This window comes from Halictus rubicundus, chromosome 4, assembly GCF_050948215.1.
Source record: "Halictus rubicundus isolate RS-2024b chromosome 4, iyHalRubi1_principal, whole genome shotgun sequence".
In the NCBI taxonomy this organism is placed as follows: domain Eukaryota; kingdom Metazoa; phylum Arthropoda; class Insecta; order Hymenoptera; family Halictidae; genus Halictus; species Halictus rubicundus.
In genome coordinates, this window is record NC_135152.1 from 12,912,469 (window position 1) to 12,940,404 (window position 27,936).

Consider the following 27,936-nt stretch of genomic DNA (forward strand, 5'->3'; position numbering starts at 1 on the left):
GTCTCCTAGCAGTGGTAGACGCCTCGACGTTAGGCGAATTCCGCATGTACGCGATTCCCTGGCAGACGTCAGCCGGCTGCCAGCTAGCCGGCTTCCTAGGTGTCCTAAGTTCCGAACTGAGCGTGTACACCCTGGCGGTGATAACCCTCGAGCGAAATTACGCGATAACCCACGCGATGCATCTGAACAAACGATTATCCTTGAAACACGCTGGCTACATCATGACAGTAGGCTGGTGTTTCGCTTTGTCGATGGCCTCGCTGCCGCTGATTGGCGTTTCCGACTACAGAAAGTTCGCCATCTGTCTCCCGTTCGAGACGAACGGGAACGCGGCTCTAGCCTACGTGATCTTCCTCATGCTGATCAACGGGGTAGCCTTTCTGATCCTGATGGGTTGCTACCTGAAGATGTACTGCGCGATCCGCGGCTCCCAAGCGTGGAACTCGAACGACTCCCGCATAGCCAAGCGAATGGCGCTGTTGGTGTTCACGGACTTCCTCTGCTGGTCCCCCATAGCGTTCTTCTCTCTGACGGCCACGTTCGGATTGCAGCTGGTGTCGCTCGAGCAGGCGAAGGTGTTCGCCGTATTCGTCTTACCGTTGAACTCCTGCTGCAATCCGTTCCTGTACGCGATCCTGACGAAACAGTTCAAGAAGGACTGCGTGCTGATCTGCAAGGCGATCGAAGAGTCCAGAGTGACTAGGGGGATCGGCAGATGCAGGCACAGCTCGAACTTCAGCAACCGGCACACCCCGGTGAACACTAACAGCCTGATGGACCGGTCGTCCAGGGACAATCAGACGCCCTGCGCGTGCAACTCGAGGCTGCTCGAGTCTCGACAGTGCTCGAGCTATAGAAGATGGGGGACGAGGATCCTGTGGCCTTGCGCCAAGGACTCCAGGCCTCGGCACAACAGAAGCGACCAGTACGCTTATCAGATCGCGGAGATCCAACAGAAACAGCACAAGAGAGCCTCCTCGGTGTCATCCAGCGAGAATTTTTCTTCGTCTCGATCGGACTCCTGGAGACAGACGCATCACTGTGGAATACCGTTGCGGCTATTGGACCCCAAGAGAAGAGCCTCGTCCTGGCTGATCACCAGGAAACCGTCGCAGGACTCGAATCTCAGCTCCTCCAGGAACGACTCCTCCGGGTCCGCTACCACCGCCAGCACCAGCACCTGGAGAATCTCGAGATCGAGCGCGTCCTTGGAGATCGCTGCGAGGACCACGCCTAGGCCAGCCAGGTCGAAGCCAAGGCTCACGAGGCAACTAGCCATACAAGAGCCAGAACCACCCGGATCTCCCAGCAGGCTTGCGGTCAGGCTACTCGCGACCATACCCTCCGCCGCTGAGACCAGCGACCAACAGGACGACGATAACGCGCCGCAGGATTAAGATGGGTTTACGTTGGTCCAGTAGCATTCCAGTCCAGTTAGCCAATCGAGCTCTGATCGTGACTGGGACAATGTAGACAGCGTTTCCGCACCAGTACAGTGCCGTCGTTCCGTCTACTTTCCGATTCAATGGTTACAAACACCATCGAGAAAACAATGTTCCAGCGTTACTGGAATCGTCTAGACGACGATATGCAGAGTTGTACTAACTGAAATAATTTAATTAGGTTGAGTTTTGAATTATATTGTATTTGCATTACATAATTCAAACCATTCAATTGAGTCGCTAATTACGGTAAGGAACGTAATTGAAATACAATGTAATTGAATCACCGTATCATTAGAATTCAAGAAGTAATTCTACGCAACTCTGACGGTATGTATGTAGGCACTGACCAATTTCCAGTGACACCACTGGAATGTAGATCGCTGGATCCAGCAACTGGACTAACGTAAACCCAGCTTCAGAGGCGTCCCCCCGTTTCTTTGGCGTTTCAATTGCCACGCAGGTGGGGAGAAAAGAGTCTCGAAGTGTTTCAGTATTAAGTCCTAGAAAGGACGCGTGCATTGTTGGTCGAGTTGTTCCTGTCGACGGTGGCCGTATGGGGGAACCAACAGCAATAGATCAGGTAGAAACGAAGCCAAATTGGGGAACTCGAAGCGACAGTCCCCCCAGCGTCTTGAAACTGAACAGGTTGAACATGCTGTTTAGGGGATCCACCTCCGATGTCCTTGATCTTTACACGTTCAATCAAGACCAGCCCCGAGCTTCCGAAGAACGGCTGAAGAAATGTCAGTCGATGCTCGACGATTGTTAAGAATTTATTAACATTTCGTGTAAAAAGCGAGGTAAAAATGCTGGATCAAGGTTACGTCTAACTCTGTCATTGTTCTGTTGCACTTTAAAAAACTTGAACACAGAGTATTCTCTGCATTAACAGAAAAATCTTTTTTTTAACAATTCAACAAACAACGAACGACGACTAAAACTTTGCAGAGGTCACCCGGAAGAATGTCCTCGGCAGTGTACATTATTCCTAAACAGCATTTTTACCCTGATCTCCTTCATTGACCGTCCGTTTGCACTAGACAGGTGCAATCGATGCACACTGTAGTCACATTTGTTAGGTACAGCTGATAAAAGAGTCGAGGCTTTAGCACGTTAACTGGTGGGCGCAACGAAACCGAGTAAATTATATTTAATAAAATGTTCCAGCCACGAAGACTGCCACCGAAAAGTAAAATATTAACAACGAAGGCGTCGAGAATAAGCATCGAGAAGCAGCTTGGAATCTTGCAGTAGAAAAGGTTGTCCTAATCCTGCCGAAATAACGTCCGACATACTCACTGCCAAGCGGTCCACGAACCACAGCAACTTGTTTGTTGAAAATTGCCCGAACCAACAGTTAACGCGTTAACCTCGTGATGATAAAATAGTTTTACTCGACAACTTGATTTGATACGTCTGAACAAGTTCGGAGAGCATTTTTTCCTGTCCGTGGATAAAGTTTCTCGAAAAAAAAAGAGAAAAAAGAAAAAACGGAGCAACAAGAAAATCCTAGACTGGTCAATTTCTTTGGGGGGGTTCACCTGAAACAGATCTCGAGGATTGTAACTTTAAAACCTATGACGAGGAACTCTATACAGTTTTCGATTAAGCATAGAACGATAATGTATTTATTGATAAACTCGATGGACACACGGCGTGTTTGTTTCTCTTGATCGTTCGTTTGTCGTGAACTCGGCTCAACAAACGGGGCACTCGAAGCGCTTCTCTTGGGAACGCGAACATTTTAGCGGCATTTTGCATTGGTGAGAGATCAGTATTTCGAGGGGGAGGATCGGTTTAATTCTGCCGTTGATAGCTCGCGTGAATAGTTTTGCGTTATTATAAGACTGACGGTTTGCAGAATTCGTCCCGAAACACCCAGGCACGCGAGGGGAGCTACGCAATACTATCTTATTTAGTGTAATGAACTCGATTCAGTGAACGACGGTTAATTTATTTTGTAAACGGCGATTTGTTAGTTGTCACTGGACTGCGGGCGTTCGACGTCCATTGCTAATTGAAACGTACGATACCTAGACTGCAGGTTTTATGCATTTATGACGAATATGGGTAGGACCAATTTAAAATGGTGAAAGAATTAAGAAAATGTAGAAACATGTATTATACGTTTTTTTTTATTTTATTTTATTTTATTTCTTATGTATTGTATGTACTATTCTCAGCTTACTAAAATTACAGCATTTTTTCGTTGGCCCCTATTTCTTACAAATGATGCAGAAAACTTTCGCATAGAGATCCTGGATAGAGAAATATAATAATTTATAAAACTTTTGTGCAGTTGTACTTACAAACATCCGCAGTCCGATCATTACAGTGGTCCATGGCGTCTCGGAAACACTTTTCAGTATACCATGGACCTCTTTAATACCGTTTTAATAATTGTTGCAGCTAGTTAGTCGATTGTTAGGTTGCAGATAGACCGTTTTAGCCTAAAAATTATTATAAGATCGTTATACAGAGTGGTTCGGTGTAATTATTGTCACCCGACACCAACAACAATTGACAGCTTCATATTGTATCAGCAAAATTGTAAAACTAAACGCTGGATCAGTTTTGTTGGTGTTTCGAGGTGATAGGAATTAACGAGCCACCCCGTAGTGTGCAAATGTTTATATACGCGGTTTTGCAGTTACGCGCAATTCAAAGATGGAGAGAGAGAGAGAGAGAGAAAAAAAAGAGAAAGAGAGAAAAAAAAGAGAAAGAGAATGTGTGCATGTGAGAAAGAAAGAGAGAGACAGACGCTCTATAAGTATTACCACTTACCGGACTTAATTGAATATATGTTCACCCTCCGACGCGATTGTTTCCATTGTTCGTTCACAGCGACCGTTTTTTCATTCGAGCGTGTTTTGCGTGTGTGTCCGGCGCGAACTATTTAATAACATTTTTCTAATAAAACCCAGTGCGTCAGAAATACAGCATTCCCTCCCTAACGTCTTGCGACGCGCGAAACCAGTAGAAGCAAGCTAATACGGAAACTATAGCATTTCTATCCCCTCCATTCGGTGCCTTGGCTAATAAGAACGAGGATAAAATTGCTTCTACTGCTCCGTAGTGTCTCGAAAGTCGGTGGACGTTAAGGAACAATATTTCTCTGATCGTTTGTCAATCACCCAAGTCCTTAAAAAATATTCTGTCCTGCTAAGGTAAGTATTGCAGTTGAACTTAATACCATTTTTATTGTTTTGCCACAACGCGACGGTATGGAGGAATAGCCGTTTCCCGCAGCAAAGAAACAACATCCTCCTCCTCCTCGTGTCTCCTCCCATTTTCGGAATTTCTTTATTTTCGAAAAATCGGTCTCTCTTGTGTTACAAAGAAGACTCGTTGCACTATTCTGCAGCGACCAAACGACGTAACAGAGACGATCGAAATCGTTCGATTTGGTGCCTCGCGTTTTAAATATACTTATGCCAAATAAATTCGATCCATCAAGTACCTGTCTCGTCCTCGAACTGGACGAGCTGCTCCTGCTTTGAATCCTTTTCGCCTTTTCTAAAAAGATATCAAACACATTTAAAAATCTACACGAAACAAAAAATCAAAAACCAAAAAATCTCTCCCTCTCACTCGATCCTTATTCATTTTGAAGTGTTCAAATTTACGTGTTCCGATGCGTGATACAAGCCTTGCATTCCAAGTTCACCCTTCTGCAGATCGTTCTGCAAATTTGTTTCGTCAAATTATCGCGATCAAGTGAAATTTATTGTTCCCAAATTCAACATTTTATTGCTCACAACATCGAACACAATTTGGAGTGCAGAAAGATGTATATGATCTACGAAAGGATTCATTTGGAGTGGAAAGATTGTATTAATTATTGCAGGCTTGGCTGCACTCTCGTCGCCATTTTGGATCGAGACGACGAGTACTCACCGTTGAATCCTTCCACGCTTTTCTCAAAAAAAGTAAAAACTCCAACTCCCATGCACGTTTCGCTACTGTTCTAGTATAGTGAAAATGGTGAAAAATCCTGTTCGCACTAAAAGAACGTCGATATTCATAGTCAAGGGGCCATCTTGTCGACAAAAGAATTAAAAGCAGCTCAGCCTTGTCGGAAAGAAACTTGAAGAACATGGTACTTAACGGGTCAACGCACGAAGTAAGACACGGAGAACGAAGCTGACACATTTTATTCTCGAACAATGGTCTGATGGTCGGTCTGGGTTGCACGGCCATCGAACGATTCGTTTATAAAATTTATCGAATTGCACAAACGGTTGATATTGCGACGAACAAGCTTCGGTGGTTCTTGTCCGAGGACGGCACACACGGTTTTTCGGGACGGTCTGGACTCTGGTTTTCCAGTTTCTCTCTCACCGAGGGAATAAAATTCGTTTGTTCTAAAAAAAATATATATTCGAGAACAGTTGTAGCGTAGAGAACAAGGTCACATTGAGAATAAAACTGTGCTCGACGGAAGAAACATGGTGGCTTGCTAAACAAATCATTGAACTCACGAGATCTAAGTATTCAAAAACAATTTTTTCTTCTCTCTGTTTACATTTTTTCAAAAAAATTTAACATGTGTAATGGTCACCTTGGAACTCACAGCCGTCATATTTATTCCATCGAGTAGTATACAGAGATGTTTCAAAGCACGGAAAGAGGAGGGAAGAGAGATTGTTGAAATTCACCCTCAATTTTATTCTACTCTTCGAACCCGTTTCTACAACCATTGCACTGATGATGAGAGTAAAATTACCGCGAATTTATCGCCTCCCTCCCCCTTCAAGAAGAACGAAATGGTAAAATTTTGATTAATCAGATCTCGGTATAAACGCCTTCTACTGTAGTTCACACTTGACGTAAACGTGCGATTCTTTGCGTGGATCGTGACAGTATCGATGATTTCTCCTCTGATCAACGGGTAGAATTGACAGCATGTTCACACAACAGAATGAACCAGTAACTTCCCTAAACCCTTAATTACAATTTGTTCCGCGTAACTATCTATTTATAATTGAGCTTAGAGAATCGTCTCGATTCTGCAAACTGTCATCCCCCCTAAACACTCGGGTATTTCAATTGAAACTTGGTCCGTGAAACTATATACAAGTCCCAATGACTATTGCTCTCTCATATGGTACACGTTCTTATAATTATCCTCTTTCTACAATTACCGAATGCCTATCAATTCACGCAACGAACTTTCTTCGAGTAATTATTACGAATTTTGATTTAAAACTCACAACGGCGGCGAGATAGTGTAACGGCGTTTGTATTTCGATAGAGGTCGCTTAAGTGAATAAATCCCCAGTAAGCAAAATTTGCTATGAATTTGCCACCAAAATTTCTCCAGAAATTCCGACCCATCTATTTTTGCATTAGGCTCGTTTGCAGGCACAATTCCATGTTAAATCAAGAACAAATAAGGGCCAAACCTTGTTTTCGTTGCAGAGGGCAGGTCGGTCGCACTATGAGCGAACCTAACCTTGTTCCAAAAGTAAACCTTACTGTAGGAGGGAATACGGAATTAAATTATTGAAAATACATGAAACTTATGAGTATATAATTTAGAAATTTAAATAAAATTCTATTTTTCCTCTTATAGCAAGGTTTATTCCAATTTTGCTCGATATGTACTCGTAGAGCAAGGCTTAGTGCGACCGACCTGCCCTCTATAACAAAGCCAAGGCTGGCCTCGATTTAGCATGGAACTTTGCAGTCAAATGGGGACCAAATTTTGTCCCAAGCAGGGTTTGATGCCAAATTGACCGCCTTTTGCTCGCAAATGTGATACAAACATTGTGCAAAATTTGCTCGAAACAGATTCGACTAACTGGGGATCGTTGTTCGTTGAATAGAAAAATTGAGTTTCAAAAACCCTCCATTACTTAAATATTCTTGAGAGTGGAAAAAATCTCTGCTCAAATTGTAAATTGTAATCGATAATGAGAACTCGCTGACCGCAGTAGTTGCAGTTCCAACTTTCTGCAGCCGAGTACAGTAGAATTTTATGTTACGAATTCACTCACATTTTTTGTTTCAATACGCAGTTAAAATCAGAAGTGCGCACGTTGCTTATAATACGCTGAAGAATCACTATAAATTCTCGTTTTACTAAGCTTTTGATATCCTCTTTTATACTTTCTACGTTTCGGAATGAATACTGATATTACTTATTGATCCACGCTGTTTGTATCTACAAATCTACACACTTATATAAATACAGCTAATATTACGTCCATTGGGTGCACACTACTGACCCTAACTGTGCTTGCTAATCGAAGACTAATTTTCCAGACCAGTTCTTCTGGCAAAATAAATTTGTCCTTGTTTTATATTCAAACTAAAACTGCTGTCCGCTTTGAACGCAAGAATCATAGTGTACAAAGCACAGCAAATATTCTGAAACATAAACATAAGTCGATTAATGAAAGCTGATATTTTGATAATGCGTTTGGCTGAAAGCATGAAACATGTCCTAATTCTAATGATACATTTATGGTACATAACTCTAATTTACAAGAATCCACTTGCAGTCAGACTTACGAATCTGTACCCTGTTAACACATTATCTACCGGCAATTGCTTCCTAATTTTTAAACGTCCATGATCCCTGGCTAAGGATTTTTTAACAGCAATAGCAATTTCAATCGTGACCCTACAACTCTCCCCCAGTAACGTAATCTAATAGTTCTGCTTAGGGTTATTATATAAAATATGATTTTTAAGCGTCCTTTTGATACAGCACGATTATTGAAAATTTTATTAACATGCTTCCGGTAGGTAAAGTGTGAACACGTCGAAAAAGATGTTGAACATAACATCAATGTTTCAGAATATTTTCTTTGATAAGCGACCTCTATCCAAACCAAGTCCACTGATCCAGCCGTCTCATCGTAGACTCGTGGTTAATCATTAGACTGCGGATTTTTATGCAAAATAAAAATCGTCGGCACTAATTGCAAGGTACAGGTGCTCGTTTATTTCTTGTTTGGATAATTTTAGTGAGTTTATAACAAATCAAACAGTACTTCTATATTCTCTAAATTTATTTACAGTTTGGCATTTGATCTACTAATTTTTGTCATCGATGCATAAAATCCGCAGTCTCCCAGTAAGCAATTTGCTATGAATTTGCCGCCAAAATTTGTCCACAAATCCCGATCCATCTATTTCCGCATTAGGTTCGGTATTTGTGTGCATAGTTTGCAGGCAGAATTCCATGCCAAATCAAGAGCAAATAGGGGCTAAACCTTGTCTTCGTTGTAGAGGGCAGGTCGGTCGCACTATGAGCGAACCTAATTTATGAGTATATAATTTAGAAATTTAAATAAAATTCTATTTTTCCTCTTATAGCAAGGTTTATTCCAATTTTGCTCGATATGTACTCGTAGAGCAAGGCTTAGTGCAACCGACCTGCCCTCTATAACGAAGCCAAGGCCAAGGTTTGGCCTCGATTTAGCATGGAACTTTGCAGCCAAACAGGGACCAAATTCTGCTTCCAGCAGGGTTTGGCACCAAATTGACCGCCTTTTGCTCGCATAGTATGATACAAACATTGCGTAAAATTTGCTCGAAACAGAATTGGTTAACTGGGCTATTAATCGTTGCTTGGATCGAATCAATCCAGTGATTCGTTCGATCAGCCCTGAGATAGAAATGTGTCAGTGATCTGGTTGGGAAAGGGAGCGAGCTAAGTGTCAACCCGGACAGTAAGAAGCCGGCAAAAGAGGAAGAAAAGAAACAGAAGAAGAAGAAAGGAATGCGCGTCGTCGCGTGAGAAACGCTTCGTGTGAAGCGCGGGGTACGGTGGTAATCGCAATGGTCAACCAAATCCACTAATCTTAGGCCAAATAAAATCGGAATACACGGCAACGTAATACATCGTAAACGGATACATCAGGTAGCACAAGAGAAGATTAAAAGCGGAAGTTGGTTTCGGTTCCCTGAGGGTGGTTCGCGCGTGCCTTAGGAACCAAGTGAAACTAAATTGATCGACAAGCTCTCATCTCGACCATCCGTGCATCCAATATCCACTATATTCCACTATATTCCCAACAATATTCTTAAATTCTTCTAATCAATTTTGTTTCATACGGAACACAGTTAAATTCATCGAAAAATACATTAGAAGTAATTCTCGTCCACAATGGGCTAACTGGATAACTTTTTGATTATGTACGTTAACAAAGACGCAACGCGGGATAAATAAAATTTGTGGACCGACACACGGACAGTCGATTAAACTTGTCAAAATTGCCTATACGATTGTCCACAAGTTCTGTGACAATGTCAGTGTACAACTCACGCATATACTTATCACACTATCCCTTACAAGTAGATACAAGTTTCAGAGAGTTCCAGCCTCGCCGCGTTTCAGCTTCTGTACATACAATATTACATATACATTTTTTATATATATACTATATATATATATATGCGTATGCATATATATAAATAATATACATATAAAAATGAAAGAGAGAAAAAAGAGATAAGGATACGAAAGGAAGAAACCACTTCATCCTGTATCGACGGTTCCCTCGCCGAACCCCATCGGCGGGGATCAAGGGAATCACATAATGATTAGACAGCGGACCTCTATGCAAAATAACAATTTTCTACTTGAATTGCAACAAACTGGAGTGAAATAGAAATTGATTTTCTTCCTTAACATGATTGATATGTCGAAAATAACGTGACAGTGTTTTTAAATTCTTCTATTTGTACAATTGTAAATTACACCTACTCATTTTTTTCATAAATGCATAAAATCCGCTGTCTAATGATGATATATATGTCAACGGGGGAAGCCATAAGTTAACTCTAACTTTCTAACGTCTAAAAGTGAAGTACAACAAGGTGTCGCGATAAAATGGTCGAGACGTTAAAAAAAAAGAAAAGAGACAAAAAAAAAGAGTTCTAAAAGTTTAAACGACGCTCGAGTTAAAAATGTCGGTATGCGACCATAAAATGCCTTTTTTTCTTCTCGTTTCAATTGAAGAGTCGCGAACGCAATTTTGAAGCTACATATCTGCGTACGGGGTAAGCACAAATCGTTATCTCGTCGCGACTGCCGATCCCCTGAGGTCTTTCCCGTGAACGACGATTGTTGCATTTATACATCTAATAATACTTATAAATTTGTTTACAAAATGAGAACCTTAGTGAGTTATTGCTTTGTAATACTCTATTTACAATTCCATCGACCTCGACAATGTCGCTAGACCCCAGAAGATTAGAAACTTGGTTCTGGCGCAGGACTAATTTCTATTGGGTAATCCTACAGACAATATTTAAATAATTTAAATCAAGTATTAACTTCTTGCAAATGACAAACGTTCAAAATAATATCGACAGTGGTGTAAAGCCACCCTGCATAGTCTATTCTAAATAAATTCGACTTTTAATGTTGTCTTAATCCTCCGACGGCGAAGCCTGGGTCTGTTTCGACCAAGAATACGAAAATCGTCATTAAATCGCTTAGTTTCTGGCGATTAATTAAATGATAAAATAGAAAGACTAACGTGTCTACAAGAATTTCCTGCAAATATATGTTTCAAGAAATGAATAAATAACGCAGTGAATAGTCCCAAACAACATCAATTATAGAGAATGGTCCGCCGTTCGAGGGTTAAAAAAAGACTATAAAGAAATCACGTGACGCCTGGCGATGGATTATATCTACAGAAATGATCTCTGTCTAGCCTTTGGAGCCAATTAGAATGTACAGTGTACGTTGCATAACGATTTCCATGGGATTACCCAATGTTCGACAGTTGTCCTTATCGTATACGTTTTATCAGTTACTTCGGAACACACGTACTCGCACGATCGTACGCATCTCAGCTCTTCGGAAACGCACGAATCTCAAAACGGGATTCTCTTTTAATATTGCGTGACCGCGAAGACTCGGTCGACTTCCGGTCGCCTCGTGCAATGCTTCCGGTTCGCTCGGAACTAGTAGCGGCTGAATCGAAGCAACCAAATTCGTTGGATCCGGTGGAATAAATTCGTCACGATAAAAAGGGCCCTAAAACGTACGGACCAAAGCCGGAAACGGAAGATTAATAATCTACGGAAGAGCTTCGAATTTGTGCTCAGCCTGTACAACGTCGGAAGCCTGAAGACAGTCGATAGAAAAGAAAAACAAGTGAGCTTCATGTTAACTACTAGTATCATCGTGAAAAATAAAGAATAGAAACGGGAAGCCTTGGTGTGTTAGAATTTCGTTTTCGAGAACTTGTCCCGGATAGTTTGACGCCAGGGATGGGCGAGACTAAAATGGAGAATACACAAATGTTTTTTTAGAGATTTCTAAAAGAAAAATTAACAGCGAACGCATAGTCGCACAGTTGGTGATTTAGGCCTAGTATAGTCATGGAGAAGAGAAAATTCGTTTTCAGAAATTCCTGGGCAAATCTACTGGCCTTCAGAGAGACTGAATGACGAAGAAGAGGCGAGACGACACGAGAATGAGCCTTATAAATTTCTTTGTTACTTGAGGCAAGTAACCATCGATTAAAATATTCGTTTACAAAGGTTGTTCAATAATAGTGTCTACGCTAACGATTAGACTGCGGATCTTTATGCAACATAAAAATTGTTTGCACGAATCGCAAAACACAGAAACCAAATAGAAAGTTATTTCCCTCTTTAATAGTCTGATTAAATTGTAAGTCGTGTACCGATATTCTTAAACTCGATTACTCTGTTGTTTGAGATTACACTCGCCCGTTTTTGTCATAAATGCATAAAATCCGCAGCTATCAATGACTGTTCAAGAATTTCAATGATTTTGGAAAACATCACAGCACTAAAAACATTTCACCGAATCGACAGTAGCCAATTGAGATTCTTCTTCTATAGAGAGACGTTAAGTAAGCTTGAAAACCTCTACGAGTGCTAATCTAGGTATAACGCCTATCACTGATTCATGTTGTCGCGAGGAACGTGTCCCTAGGAGCTTCAAGTATAATTATTACTAGATTGCGGATTTCAATGCAAAATAAAAATGGTTTGCCTCAATTACAAGTAACAGGGGTCAAGTAAAAATTCGTTTCTTCTTTCAACCCCTTGCCCAAAACTGTAAAGTAAATCGTATTACGAGGGAAAGCTATATATTAATATTCTTAAATATTTTTCATCTGTCCGCTGCTTCGAATTGCAACTAGTCATTCTTGTCATAAATGCATAAAATCCGCACTCTAATTATCACTGATAAAAGCACAGCCCTAGTATCTACGCGAAGTACTAGAGACACCGTAGAACCCAAATAAAAAGAAAATAAGAACAACTATTCGAAAAGCTGATGAGATTAAGCATAAGAAAAAAAAAACTAGAGAGACAGAGAGCTGGTTTCAGCCTCGGACACGATTGATCGCCCATCCCTGAGCCAAGATATTGTCTTAACTGAACAATTTCGGCATCGCGAGCTTAACAATCTAGCTACCTAGGTCGGACGTCGCTTTGGTGGTGTCTCGGCGAACCCGTACTCGTTGGTTCGCAGTTCAAAGTAAACATTTGGCAAAATGGGAGCACACCGGGGCACCAAACACATCCTACGCGACAGTAGCCGAGTGGAACACGGTCGTTTATAGAAATCTAGTTCTCTTCGGATTGGTCCTAGGATCCATTGCAATTTCGTCTATCTGACTAACATTCGTGTTTATCACGTCGCAACAATGCTGTGCCATTTAATCGGCCTGATATTGGCGCACCCTCGTGACAGCGAACCTATCCACCTAAATCCGATAACACGCAACCCTCAATATAGACTCTTCTTAAAATATTTTATATAATACATCAATGTACAGCGTGCGAATATCTCGCGTGGGTGTCGATATACAGGGTGCAAGAAAAGTAATGGTCATTCGTTCTAGGGGTGAATGTATACCTTTGCATCAGCGAACATTTGTATACGAAACAATTTTTTTATATCAACACTATTTACTAATCAACCCTTTACACTCGAAGCTATTTTGCCTCCAGAATTCGGATATTTTATCTGATATAGAATATTTTCGGTACACACGACTGGACATGCGAAATAACAATTTTCTACCTGAATTGCAACTGAAGAGAAATAGAAATTTATCTTCTTTCTTAATATGTTTAATAGTTTTACCGTTTTAAATTACACCTACTCATTTTTGTCATCAGTGCATGAAATCCGCAGTCTAGTTAACAACTTTGTGGCGTGTTTCCTTTAAAAATGCCAACCGAACTGAAGGTATAGATTCACCCATAGAACGGACGACCATTACTTTTCTCGCAGCCTGTACAATTTAAGGAACCAGTATGATAGAAGGAATATCCCGAAGCATCGTGGAAGAGTGATGCACTTTGAATAGATCATAAATACTCAACAAATTGTCAGAATTTCAAGGTCAGTTGCTCGCAACCGTGCGCAACTTCTAGCCGCGAAAATGGTTTTCTAAATTTATCGTTAATCTTTTTCCAGAATTTACCGTTCTATCACAGCACTTAACGCATTGACCAAGCTCCACCGACCGCGACGACTCCATAACCCAAGCTATTAAACGAGCAAACGATGCGCCAATAATCAACCTCGTTGATTCTGGCTCGCAGGACCGGTCCTGGGGACCTGTTCCACACGGCTACAGGTATATATGTATATCTCTCTACCAAGTATTATAATATCCGTGTCTCTGTGAACGTATATGTACATACCCGGCAGTAATCTAATCGCTAAATCATTGATCAACCGGTTCTCGAAGATTAATTGTTAAGTGCACATCGCGGTTTACCAACTAATCATAAAGAGTTAGCATTAAGTAAGGAATAAACGATGCACGATTATATTATGACTAGCATGGCGACGAGCATCACGTCACTTTGGTCTTGTTCTTCCGAAACGGCGGGAACTGGGGGAATTTCCGGCGTCTTCGTTTCAGCTCGTCATTGTCCGTGGTGGAGTTTGAATCGGTGGAGAGCGTCTCGTCGTCCACGGACATCACCGTCGGCAGCTCCCTGAACGGTTTCTTGTGGCTGCTCGACGTCGTCGTGATCGCTGTTGTTGTGCTCGCCGTAGTGCCCGAGGATTGGCCAGTTTTCTGCTGAGCTGGCCTCTCTGGAACCGGCGAATCCAGTGAATTCTCTGAATATGATGTTTTCGACAGGAATGCTGAGGTAGTCTTGTCCTCGATGGCCAAGAGCATGTTTGTGTCCTGGCTATAGGACCGAACTATCCCTGTCTTCTCCTTGCTGTACGACTTCACAGGCTCCTCCGGACCCTCTCCTACTGTAAAGTGCACCACGTTACTCTCCGGTGGTGTGTCCTTCCCTGTTTCGCTGCTAGACGAGTCTGGAGGCGCCGATGACTCCTTCCATGTCAGAGACTCCAGGGTACCTGAGAAACATTAAACACGTTATCAACTGAAAGTACGCACCCTTCACAGGGGAGTGCAGTTATGGGCTTCGCTATGCAAGGGGTATACAATGTTATGTTGCGTACAGGGTGATTCAGCTGAGTGTGCCACCTAAACTATCAGGTTGTTGCATATGATGCTGTCGTTTCAATGATCTATAAATGATTTTTAATACAAGAAATGCTCAAAATGATATCCATTGCAATTAATACGTTAGCACAATTTATCGATACGTGCAGGTGATACTGCACTTTGGAGTATTTCTTGAGACATAAATAAATAACTACCGCTTACAATAAAGAAACTCAAGGTAACCTTTATATCTCGATAAAAAAGCATAACATTAAAGAAACATTTATTAGATTGTATATTACTCTTGAAGCCATACAACTTTCGTTTCAACCATTTTTTCATGCAGCAACCAGTTTACGTAATTTAGATGGCAAACTTAGCTGGATCACCCTGTATAATGGTACAACATGAAAGATGAGTTGCAAATGGTGAATTGGTATTTGTATTTACTTCAAAGTAAATCATTTACAGCAGATTATTGTTTACAGGAGTCTTCACCATTTGGTCAGAAGAGGCCTACAATGCTAACCTTCGGAGATGTTCCTGATGACATTGAATGTGTTTTGTTTAGCAGAGGAATGCTGTCAACATGGAGGAACTTGAATGGAGTTAGTTCAGTGTTTGGACTTGGTGTCTCTGATTTATGCTGATACCGACACCTACATATTTGACATTGCATTAAATCGGTGCAAAAGATTTACAGAAAATTGTCGAAAAGTTACTTCGAATGTTGAACTTCTTCGAAATCGTTTGAACTACTACATTGTTCAAAATTTCATACGTAAAAACGATAAATCTTTCGCTCCTATCAAATAGTATTGATTTGTACATTATTCTTCTGCGATGAAGTTGCTTTTGTTAGTTCAACTGAATTGAAATATTCATGCTTATTCTACAATGACCGGTTCCGTGCAAGGTTGAGCTCCACCGGAAAACCGCATCGACAGCGGAAGTGGAGAACGATAGGAGATACCATATCTCGTTTTTTTTTTTTTTTCATTAGCTTTCGATGTTCCTTTGCTACGCGTTTTTGCATTGTTTAATTTTTATCACTTTTCAGTCCATTTTCAGAAACGTAAACCAAAAACACAAACTAGCACTGAATACATTTAAAAATCCGTTTTAGAATTCTTTAAAAATGGCGACTACGCCGATACCGGGCAAGTTATTTTAACAATTCGGTTACATTGATTTTTAGATTTAATTTGTAAAGTACGTTTCCATAAATGAAGCAACATCTGCGTACAATAATATTTACGAACTCTATTTTTAAGTGTCAATTAGATTCTTCTGTTACGTCGACGATTATATTCAGTCGCAATGAACGTTTAAAATAGCATGTGCAATTACAAATGCGTGAGAATTCCTGGTAAGGATCAAGATATGCGGAAGATCGTCTCAGATCGATCATTAAGATTCTGCATTCGAAGATCAATTTTGACTAGAACTAAACGTGATCGGGGAGTCAGCATGCAGCGCATATTACATACTTTACCAGAAATTGTAGCTGGCCTCCATGTTTCGTGTAGAAATCGCAGAATTCTCAAAAATTTTACGATCTTCGACCCTTTCGAACTTTTCTTGAATAAATCAGATTTTGTGTTTCAAGTTATAGTACCGACAACATTGATCGGGAGGATAATTTAGGCTCATTTACAGTCATTTGGTTACACTTTGAACATTCGTGCAAACCTCGGTAATTTATTTAAAAAATTCCTTCAAGCATTGATCCATCTGGACTTAATTATCACTACAAAAAGCAGCAAAATCGAAAAAGGACTAATTCAAAGTGTCCAAGATATTAATAAGAAACGCTAAATAATTCTAAAAAAAAGGTAAGATGCATCTCAAAATATCTTTTTAATTATAATCTTTCAGGTTTTAATAAAAGAATTTCAAACGGATTGACGGTAAATGATTAGAATTAGCTCGATCGTTAATTTAAAAGTTCTGCTTCGAAAATTGAAATCTACTGCACGTTAATTGACAAAAGACTTCCAATAGCATGGACAAACATACTGGCGATGCAATCAATTGAAGATTCCACGAAGGGAGTTGCATACTCGGCGCGCAATTGATTGTAGATCTAACGGAGAGACAGACTGCCTTTAGGATATGCGAACAAGACTTAATGGTTGTTTTCTTTCCTGCATGGTAGCTTGATTTATTAACTGCGAGCTATGTATTGTACAGAATCAGGGTGGGGATGAATTATTGTAATATCAAAGGACGTACATAGTTCCGCAAAACTGACAAAGGAATCGAAATTTCTAAAGCGTAAGACCGAAAAACGGAATCGAACATTAGCTATCTTAACGATTAATTAGTTAATTAATTAATGAAGTACAAAACAGAACGAAACCATAACTTCGATGAAGATTGACAAAGTGACTAATTAAAATTCGATCAACTCGAAAAAATTCCGAAGAAACTCCAGAAGATGGCAAGAGTTTGTTGGATCTACGTAAGCGCATAAATACTATGCTAATTAAATGGAACGGAATCTGATGTATCATTGTCCAGTATCGCGAATGAATGGATGAGGAATTTTAAGATCGGGTTGGCCAATTGATATTAATTGTTTTATAGAACAGGAGTACGTCGAATTTTCTCGAAAAAACTTTCTTCGAAATTTCGCTTGATCCTCCGTTGTTTGAATTTCGCAATGACTTGATCGTTCAGGCGGCATACTGTGCTGACCAATAGCTCGATATTGTTGGCATACTCTAGGGCAGAGCTGTTTAGCGTCTGCCCGTACGAGCAGCGATTTTCTTGCCCTGGGCAGTGTCGCCAGATGAGGGGAAGCAGCACGAATTGAGGGGAAAAAGTTACCCTCTCTCCGCCAGTACCGGAGTATGCAGGACAAAGATGGAACGCGTCACGTGAAGAGGAAATTAGAGTGGGAGGACAAGTCTTGATCTGGCGACACTGGCCCTGGGCATACACAGAGCGGCGGGCGTGAAGCCACGCCCCTACGGGCAATGCCGCATGTATTTGTCACGCGCGTTGTCACGTGGCCAGCTTCGGCTATGCTACGGCCTACCCCCACTCCGCTAAGTCACTTGCCCATAGCTTTGCCCGTAGCTGTGCCCGCGGGCATGGGCGGGCGCCCTTGCCCGCTAATACTCATGTCGAGCAACTCTGCTCTAGGGGGGAAGAACCGTCGCGATTGCCTCACGTTGCCGAACATCGCGCGAGAATGTTGCAGCCGAGTAAAAACCACGGTCGAATACAGTCGAATCTAATTTTAATTGATCCTAATATTAAACGTGACGCGCCACTTAAACGGCGTATACCCAGGGAAATAGAATTCGTTTCTTGGCATGATCGGTCACAATGGACCCCGGACAGAGAATCCCAGAAATTTGGAATCGCGGGAAGTGTACAGTCTCTTTGCATTGTAATATCAAAGCAGCTAACTAATTCGCGAACGAAAGACCGGATCAACCGGACAAAAATATCGAAAATCAAATATTCTTTGTTCGCATTTCACTATGAGAACCACTTCTAATTGTGATTTACAGCCGGCACTGTTTTCTTAAATGGACGGGTACAGACAGTTCAAAATGCGCTCTAATTTAAGGACGTTACCCCCACCCTTTCCTTCTTTAGTTCCCCCACTTCACCAGTTTTGGACTCTCCAACTGCACCTGCACTTTGCACCTGCTCTTTACCCACGCTCTACATATATCAATCCCTGCCAATAGCATCGGAAAGCATAGTCTCACTTTTTGCCTTCAAGCAACAACGAGAAAATAAATGATATCTTTTATTTCTCATAGGCTGCGGATGTTCATTTTGATAGACAAATTTTAGAAAAGTGGTATCAAATAACATGCCGTTTTCGGTGGTAATAGCTTTCGCCAAAATAAATTCTAGCACTAGATTCTATCGAATTTTATACTGTAGCATTTTTGGAAATTTTCTTAAAGCATAAATGCATGAAGATTTCGGTCTACTCATAAATCATTTTTATCGCCCGAGGTTCAATAATATTTTCCGCTTTGTGTACTTGAATTACATTTTAATTATTACCGAAATTCTTTCACTTTGTATGGAAACGTTCGTTATAGTTTGAATTTGTTTAACCAAAAAAGTTAGTACATATTAACACGTTCGCTGCCAGCAGCGTACCTCCTTCATGAAATATTGAAACAATTTTGCTTCAAGCAACAACGTGTATAAAATTAATTTGACAGTGTTTAAATAAACTATGAGATTGTGGACAAAATTCCCCTAATTCTCATGAAATTTGTAAATGGAATTGAAAATAGGTTGAGGAGCACTGTCCGTCGTGAGACTGTACACTAGTGTGAACACATAATCACATGGTCGAATTGATAATAGATCGAAGGACAGTATTGACCTTGTGGACGCCAAAAAATTCCCCGAACGAATGCGTGCAGCGCGTCGATATGCTTTCGTTTAAAATTATCTCGCGGAAGCCGTTTAATTCATATTTCTATACGCGGAATAGCACCTCCAGAATATCGGACGTAACCAGTATCGTCCAATTAAGATCGGATTCCGATGCTCGGCTCGCTTTAATTCGAACTATTAATAAAAGAGCGCATTGTGCAACTGCTTTTCCGCTGGCCTGGCAAAACGAAACGTGCCTCTTTCGCAGAACGGTAGATCGGCTCTGACTTGGCCGTTCGAGTTCGATGAAAAATCTCGGCGATAAATATTAGGGGTACTTTAAACGCGAGTGTGTTTATATTTAATAAGCGAGACGGGGAATGTCGTCACTTAATCGTAACAACTTTCGTGCACACGATGACTCAAAGTATAAATGAATTCTTATGACTCAGGGATACCAGTTTTGGGATTCGCAAGGTCTCGAAATTGAAGCGATTTAGCCGTTGCATAGGCTGATCATTGAATAAATTGGTAATCACTGTTCCAGAGGTTTAGAATTTTTAGAAGCCCGATTTTTAGATTTAAATTGAAACGTACATTGAAATCCATTGGATAACTGATTTTATTGCACCCGATTTGATATAATTCAAATATTCTTCATGTTTATTTCACGCTACCAATTGCTTTATTTATAATGCGCGTTCCTCGGATCTGCTCAGATCTCCATTCAATTTGTAATCCGATCGAACAATCAATTTTTCCTTTTTTTTTTTCTCTCAATAAAACAGAAATCTACAAAACATTCCCAGTTAGCATACAGTATCTACCACAATGACATTTTCAGCAAAAATATCACATTGTTGAGAGCACACGATCCCCATGTGTCCATGCTTCCTCGCATTGTCATTAACAAATCATCTATCCTATGCATTCATTCCATACATTGTAAAAATGTGAGTTACAAAAATATGTCATGTTTTCCACTGAACTGTCACCAGTCTAGCTTCTTCTTAATAACGAGTATATGGTTGCAAAAAAAAAACACAACACGATTTATCAGTATAATAATGTTGGTAATTGTTAAACTGTGTGTGGTATACAAACTTAGGTATTAACAATAAGTTAAAAAGGATTTGTCGCCGTTTTCGACGCGGACCGAATTCCTTGGAAAACTTGACAAATCTCGGAATTAGGAAAGGGGAACATTCCAGAATCAATCCTCCCTTTTCCTGCACACGTCCCGACGAATCCATCAAGGAGACTGTTAATCCTTTTTAATACTAATCATAATGTCATGTCCCAGAAAATTAAGTTTTCTATTTTCGCAAATTACAAGTGTCACTTGTAAATGTTTTTTTTTCTTTTGCTAAAAGCGTATACTTTGGATCGTAAACGCTGGATTTATGTCACACATTACTTTGGTAATAACATTTCATAATACACTTATACTCCAAAATATATTTCTCTATACATACATCGATACGTTTCGGTTTTCAAGATCTTTCATCTTAAATTGGTAACAGTTATTTCAACAATTACTTTATAACTAGCAATTTTAACAATTTCAGACAATCATAATTAAAGTCTCGAGCAAAATTTACAGAGTGTATTTGTTAGCAGTATACTAACAAATTTGAGTTGCATTGCTTCCCTTCATTTATTTTTTTTTTTTTTTTTGTAAATCACTAAGCAAGCTTTCGTCTTTTTCTAGAACGAAATTATGGCACACTGTAGCAAGATTTTATATCGCCATGATCGTCACGATTGTTAATTAAACAATTGAAATAGTAACAAAAAATATATACACATTTTTATTTATGTCTTTTACTAAATTGGAATTAATGTTTGTAAAAATAAAATCTAACATATTTTTTAACAAAACAATCGACCCAAAACAACAGCTGCAGTATTCTACTGCAACACAGGCCACACAACAAGAGAAAAAAATAATTTTGTAACACTCAATAACGTATTTGTACAAATTAAAAGAATTTACAGTTAATATCTTTCAGTCGTTATTATTCAAAAGCATTGAATAAATTCTATTATTAATAATATTTCTTTAGGAACTCGATTACGATTTATATACAATTATATATACACGTCTTTTAATTTATGAAAAATAGTTTGATTAACAGTCACCATGGAAGTCTTTTCGTTCAATAGGTTTATATAAATATTATAGCAAAACACATTGTAATGTGTGACATAAGCTATCTGCATTTACAGAAACATTAGTATTCTTCACAGATATGATCAATTATATTAAATTTATTTCAACAATTTAGACTGTTTGTCGGGGTACGAACTCAAAATTCATGCAAAATTTTATCACTATCTTGCGATATTGTAAAAAATGTTTAAATTTCATTAAAACGCCAAATTCAACCTGTGCAAGCGTACGAATGATTACTTAATTGGTATGGGCGCCTACATCATACAAGGTTCTATTTAGGGAAATTAATTTTACAGAAAAGTTACTACTAGGAAGACAAACGAGTTAGTAAATTATCGTTTTCGAAGGCATCACCCACGTGAGATAGAATGGAAGATACACAAGTACTTAAGTTTCACGTAAACTGTTTGTAATAGTATATACAAATTGAGCATGTCATTCTAAATGCTCGTAGATGTCCGTTTCCGGCTTACCTGCGGCACCGCATGAGGAGGGCGAGTACACTGAGCTTGCTTCGTCATCTAAGTCATCTTGGCTACTGAGTCGACCTGCAAACATCAATTACAGACGATTATTCACATTAATTTACCGTGACCGAGTCGGAATTCTCCACGAAGCCTCGACACAGACGATACTTTGTAAAACTACGATTACAACACCAAGTTACTGACAAAATGACAATTACGTATTTGCAGAATATATATAAAACACAACAGAACCTATAATTTAACATTAAACTCAAGGAATTCCTTAGTCTTACGTTTAACGCTAGATAATTAAGCTTTCGTAAAAATAACGATCGGAACCTTCAAATCTTGTGACATCGAATGATCCACCAAATAATTAAATATCAAATATAATTTTTACATTTCACTTATTGCGTCTGTAGAAGATAAAGTATTTTGGTTGCTAAACAAAAATCGTTCAACTACTATGCCTACTAATCCACTTCGTAATTTCCACGCATCATATTTTAGTTATCTAGGGTTAACCATTTTTTCGATGAAATACCTCTTAGTCCAAGACCTCTGCTTAGGTTAGGTGTTCCTCTGTAGAGAACAGTTTCTAAATAGGTTAAACCATTATTGTTGATTATGTTGAAGCCACACAGGAGCTCGATTTGCTTCCAGCGATGCACTCTCTCCTGCAGTTCCACGGTGACTTCATTCAACGCGGTTCTTGCTTCCACGATACTCTTGTCGACCTCGTCGATCGACTTCCCATGAGTTGAAACGAACGCACCCACTAAGCTTGATCGTTTTTTTCGTAATTTCTCGCACTGACAATACACGTTAATGCTCATATAAATATTTCTCATATAAAATATGGGATTCCAGTTGAAAAGCATCACTTACTGCTTCGCGTGCTTGTTGCAACTGTTTCTCTGCTGATATTTTCTTCTTCGAGTAAGCCTTGTTCTCGATTTCATGAGTCAACTGCAGCCAGTGTTGCAGTCCCGGAGGTGGAGACCAACATCTATCTTCCAATTCGCCCTCAGCGCGTTGTAACTCAACTTTCAACATCTATAAGATGTTAAATCGAATAAACTTCAAGAAAAATCATTTGGAATTCTGGGAACAAATTATTGTAGAATACTGACTTCGATCTCTGCCTTCAACTGTGAAACTTCAAGATCCGAGTACGAGGCATGTAGTCCCATACTTTCATCTTGCAACCGTTTCTCCAGATTTTGTTTCTCCGTCGTGGCACTTTCTTGTTCCATCCGCGCTCTTTCTAATTCTTTCTGTGAACCGTAACGTACGACTTTAATAATAGCCTTGATAAATATTTTTAATAATAAATAGATGACGAAAAACGTACTTGCAGGTCTTCAAGTGCCAGTTCAGCTTTGTGTAAACTTTCCATGTCCTTTATCATTCTATGAAGGTGTTCCTGCGAATTCTTCTTCTGCTGATACGCGTACCAGCATCCAATAAGGGCTCCGAATAATAGTGTTATCAATATCAAATCTTTAACACTGTGACCAGTATCTGCAATGAAATAATAAAAGTAACAAAAGGAATCTATTTTTGGGTGTGTGAAAAATTCTTGAATAATATTTTACCTTTTGGTGGTCCAAAGAGAACTACATCCATAGCTTTTAAGGCAATTTTTTGTTTATGAATGGGATCCTTGATCCCTAAAACGTTACTTAGGTAGTGCATATTGTTCACAGCCAACCTTTCAAACAAATCGTATACATTAATATCACATAACAGGGGAACTAGAGGTGCGCGAGCACCCAAAAATGCCAGGTCGGGACGAGTTTTAGAAATTTTCAAGAATTCGACTCGACTCGATCCATCCCGGCATTTTCAGGTTCTCGCACAACTCTAATAGAAACATAACAAACATAATGCATTTGATAAAATATTAACCTTGGAAGTGTAGCACCAGTTACACGGTGTTGTATAAAAGTAGGAACATATTGAGGAAGCTCTACATTAGAAGACAGCCATTCAGAAGTTTGTTCTATGGTCCAATTGTGGACCTAAAACGAAATTAATTGTATAGGCAACTTTCTGCTGATTAAATGTTCGAATTACAATAAATACAGAGTGCTGACAGTACCTCTGACCTCAACCAGGCTTCCCAAAGTTCTCTAACACTGATGTGCATGTCATCGTTGTGATGGAAAGCCCTCTGCCTTCTTTCATACCCAGCTTCATATTGCAACTCCTCCCTTAAAAACTATAAAGAAAATACCATTTATCGATTACTCTAAAGGAACACAACAAAAGAACAACAACAACAGCAGCAACAACAACACACTCACATCATCAGATTCTGATAGGTCTACATTTCCATTGGCATCATCATCTAGTTGACTGTGGAGTGATTTGATAGCTTCTAAACCTAGTCGATCATGAGAAGCCATTGTGAGACAAGCTAGGTCATCGTTACAAGTATCGGAACCTGTAATAAATTAAATAGCCTACGTTTGATTGTATGTGTTTATGATTACATGTAATCTGTTACCACAGGTGCCTTTCAAGTAAGACTATGTTTCTTTAGTTGTATATGCACAATAAGCTTTTTACTCAATTGCATTAATGCAGTCACATATTGTTAATATGAATGTTATTAGTACAACTCTCTTATAAATCGAGGATGTTCATCCTTATTTTATCATTTCTTTTTTATCATAAACACATTTGTCTCTTTCATGCTTACCAACAAAACTGTGAATCGGAACAAAACTTACTTCAAATGGACAACCAAAAAACATCTTGGACGTTCGATCTTGCTAAAAGCAAATCTTGCACACAATGTTTAGACAAAAACAACAAAAAACAAGGGTACACGAAAACTTCTTTCTGAAACTCAATTGTGACTATGAATGCAATGTAGACGTGTGTAGAAGCATCGAACTAAGTTTAACAAATGGGTGAATCAAATACATTAAGTTAAAAGTAGAGATGGGATAAAGTACGTTACAAGTTTCAAACGTTTCATGCACAGTTTGAAAAAGAATAGCATTATTGGTATTTTTATATATCGATCATCTGCTGCAGAAGTAACATAACTAACTTTGAATGTTTTAACTCTCCATCTGTAACCTTATTCTTATCGACGTTGTTTGCATACTGGGTTGTTTATGTTCACAACTAATTTTTTTACTCTTCTATACTTCCAAGAAATCTAAAAAAATTCTGGAATACATATTGAAGTGACTATTTTAATGTATAATCGTTGTAACAACAAATGTTGACTCAACAATGGGAATAATGTTTGACTCATTAATGGGAAAAAATAAATATCAACAAGAAAGACGTACGAAAGTGAAATTTCGCTCCAAACACAAACGACCCTAGTTGCAGACGGAGGATTAAATTGTAACAAGAATATACTACCTCAAAACCTGTAATTTTGTAACCCTTTGACTGCATGCAGTGTCATCAGTCGATTGGCACGTTTTGTGTTCGAGCGCTCCGCAGTCAAAGGGTTAATTATGTCATTGTTGCAGCGAACGAGCGATACGGAACTCAATCCCGTCCCTATCGGATAGACAACACAAGAAGATGCAATACGAGAGATGCTGTACACAATTAGACAAGATCAATCAGAAGGGAAAATTTACCAGCTTCTTGGGCGACAGCCTGAGCCAGTCCATCGGTAAGAGTGGCGGAGAATGCTGATATTTTGGAATGTGAGCTTCCGGAGGAGCTGGGCTGGAAGTTCGGGCTCGAGTCAAGGGCTCCGCCGCTCGCGTCCACAGCGATATAACACCAATACAATATGTGCAGCCCGAACAGTACAATCACATTGTTGATCACGGATGCTCGCATTTTAAGGTTAGGTTACACCTTGTCACCGACACCTCGCGCCCCCCTTGCGCAGTTGCTTAGAGTCGAATAAAGCCGAATACTCTTGGCCCGTTGTCACCTTTGACGCAGTCCCGCAATAGTGAATACACTCAAGGTTATAGTTATCGAAACCGGGGTGGCGATACAATTTGACGAGTGCATAACACGCGTGACCGCACCACCGTATTAGAACAGTCCCATCACTAACTTCCACACTGTCGTCGCTGGCTCCATGAAGGCTGACACGTCGGTCAATGGCCGGGGGATCGGTTTTTTTCAAGCGGATCGATCGATTTATTAATTAAGTACACTGCTCCGAACAGAGTTGGGTTTTCCTATCAAGGCCACTGCCCACGAACAACGTTCCGGAAAATAATTAATTTAGATTGGAAACCAACATTGGTGCAACTTTCTGCAGTGCAAATGAGTGGAAATTCGCAATTGGTTGCGCGTAACAAACTACCCGGACTCCGATTGGCCCAGCGTTGCACTTGTCACGGCAGCATTGCCAGCGCCAGTGCAGCGCGAAAATCATTTCTTTGTTTTCATTTCATTTCATTTTCATTTAAAATACCGTTCTACTCCTCGTTACTTTGATGTCGACAGAGCTGAGTAAAATAACATTTTAAATAGTAACTAAGTCAATTTGATTTGAAATCGTATGTTTACTTTTAAAAATAAAATATTTTATCGATTAGAAAATGTTTTTCGAATAGTATTTAAAGTAGTATTTTATTTGAAGGATTCTCAAAATAGTGAGAATTTTATTTATTTTTTCTTTTATTCGTAACGGTCAAATATTATTTCTGAAAACATTAATGTACAGGGTGTAGAAAAAATATATATAAAGCCGGTCGTAACGTGATTTTCCACCTTTGGATCCGTAAAGATTTGTAAAAAAAGTCCGTACAACAATGTCCTTGACCTACATAGATTTTCACGATCAGAATTTGTTTTTATTGCATCGTATAACGAGGAACAAAAGTATCGAAGGAACCATAGATCGCGAAAGAACCGTTCTCTTGAAAAATGACTGAAGTTTCGTAAAATATTTTAATTATTCCATATAAATATTTGTTCTCCAAAATTTTACCCAGCTCTGGGTGTCGATTACGTAAACTGTAAGCCATGAACTTATCACGTAAAAAATAAAATTTCCTGTCCAATCAAAATCCAAAAACATCTGGCTCCTTCATTCATTTTCGTATTTTTCGAAGCGAAAACCTTCCTAAAATTTTTGGCAGGAGTTCTAAACTCCACAGATCGACTATTTTGGAATAAAATGGTATTTCTGTCCTTAAGATAAATAAAGTTATGAATGGTGCACAATTTTTACGCCATAAATATAATTGAAAAAATATTTTAAGTGTAACCAAAAAAAAAAAATTTGGTTCTCTACAACATAAAATAGCTCGATTACTCGAGAAACCTGACGTCATGCAACCGGGTTGTGTTCGTAATATATTTTATAGTAAATTTTTCGTTATGAAAATATAGCTTTGCTATCTATTTTTGTTGTTAAACTAGTATTCTTCCGCAAAAAGATATTTGTTGAAAATCCAAGAATATTTTAACTTGTGCGCTGTTTAAACATTATCAGTGTACAAGTAACTTATTAGAATAACCTTCCACGGGTATTTCAAGTAAGATAATATTCGAATAACAAATCATTAGAAGTATTGCAACAATTTTCATCATAACGTTCAGGCGACAAAATATATATATATATACCTACACGAATATAAAATGCTTATTGCGCTTATTCCTAACGAAATATCATTTTATATCATAGTATGAAAACTCTCGTATAATATCCTCTCTGTGATTCGTTGTTCGAAACTTTCTGTAGAAGCAATAAATTTACCCACATTTGAGCCGAGTTTTGACTTGGCTTATCCACCGATTAGGTTTCTCTGATTTAGGCACCTTCTTGCCAAGAGTCTACTACGCAACACAAACACGCGAAACGTTTGAAATTGTTTGGGATACTGTGATCAATTCTTATCATGTCCGCCTCAGCCGAGCCAGTGATTCGATGATATTATTATTCACAATAATATGACTGACAATGTTTCCGTTTAAGGATTTTTCACCATGCGATGATCCAATCTGCATCGAAACACGCTCGAAACTGCAGTTCGTAAGAACGCATAGTGTGAGGTGATTACCGATCGTATCTGTTCGAAAATTCATCATCATATCGTTCCAATTACGTG

At 39.4% G+C, this 27,936-nt stretch overlaps 2 protein-coding genes and 2 long non-coding RNA genes across 7 annotated transcripts in view; 3 read left to right on the plus strand and 1 right to left on the minus strand.

The window, feature by feature from the left end:
• Nucleotides 1-5,819, plus strand: part of Rk (G-protein coupled receptor rickets) — a 38,434-nt gene extending 32,615 nt beyond the window's left edge. For both annotated transcript variants that reach the window (XM_076786810.1, XM_076786811.1), the window contains exon 13: nucleotides 1-5,819. In XM_076786810.1, the coding sequence (XP_076642925.1) occupies nucleotides 1-1,397 (1,397 nt within the window). In that variant the 3' untranslated portion in view covers nucleotides 1,398-5,819.
• Stim (stromal interaction molecule) lies at nucleotides 5,582-27,724 on the minus strand. 3 transcript variants are annotated; one of them, XR_013082147.1, is made up of 12 exons: nucleotides 25,495-26,067; nucleotides 24,190-24,329; nucleotides 23,985-24,104; nucleotides 23,792-23,904; nucleotides 23,479-23,594; nucleotides 23,235-23,404; nucleotides 23,014-23,157; nucleotides 22,769-22,936; nucleotides 22,425-22,692; nucleotides 21,887-21,961; nucleotides 8,714-14,787; nucleotides 5,582-7,080 (listed from the first exon to the last, which is right to left on the minus strand). XR_013082147.1 is itself a non-coding variant. In XM_076786815.1 (12 exons), the coding sequence occupies exons 2-12, from the start codon at nucleotides 25,700-25,702 to the stop codon at nucleotides 14,264-14,266; spliced, it is 2,046 nt and encodes a 681-aa protein (XP_076642930.1). In that variant the 5' UTR covers nucleotides 25,703-26,067; nucleotides 27,589-27,724; the 3' UTR covers nucleotides 5,582-14,263. The 3 variants fall into 3 exon arrangements, 2 of the variants coding, with proteins under 2 accessions (XP_076642930.1, XP_076642929.1); XM_076786815.1 differs by adding an exon at nucleotides 27,589-27,724 and having other exon boundaries at nucleotides 5,582-14,787; XM_076786814.1 differs by adding an exon at nucleotides 27,456-27,567 and having other exon boundaries at nucleotides 5,582-14,787.
• On the plus strand, nucleotides 14,769-16,826 carry LOC143353463 (uncharacterized). Its single transcript, XR_013082148.1, has 2 exons — nucleotides 14,769-14,869; nucleotides 15,367-16,826. It is a non-coding gene; the product is annotated as an uncharacterized LOC143353463 (long non-coding RNA).
• On the plus strand, nucleotides 16,976-20,011 carry LOC143353464 (uncharacterized). Its single transcript, XR_013082149.1, has 2 exons — nucleotides 16,976-17,265; nucleotides 17,348-20,011. It is a non-coding gene; the product is annotated as an uncharacterized LOC143353464 (long non-coding RNA).
• Nucleotides 27,725-27,936: the final 212 nt, after the last annotated feature.

Bases quoted from the DNA above. Each gene is read 5' to 3' on its own strand.
- Stim (XM_076786815.1), bottom strand. From the start codon at position 25,702: ATGCGAGCATCCGTGATCAACAATGTGATTGTACTGTTCGGGCTGCAC. The intron at 24,105-24,189 runs GTGAGTGTGTTG...TTTTCTTTATAG, and splicing joins ACCTATCAGAATCTGATGAT to TTTTTAAGGGAGGAGTTGCA. The intron at 14,788-21,886 runs GTAAGCCGGAAA...AATGTTTCTCAG, and splicing joins CTCCTCATGCGGTGCCGCAG to GTACCCTGGAGTCTCTGACA.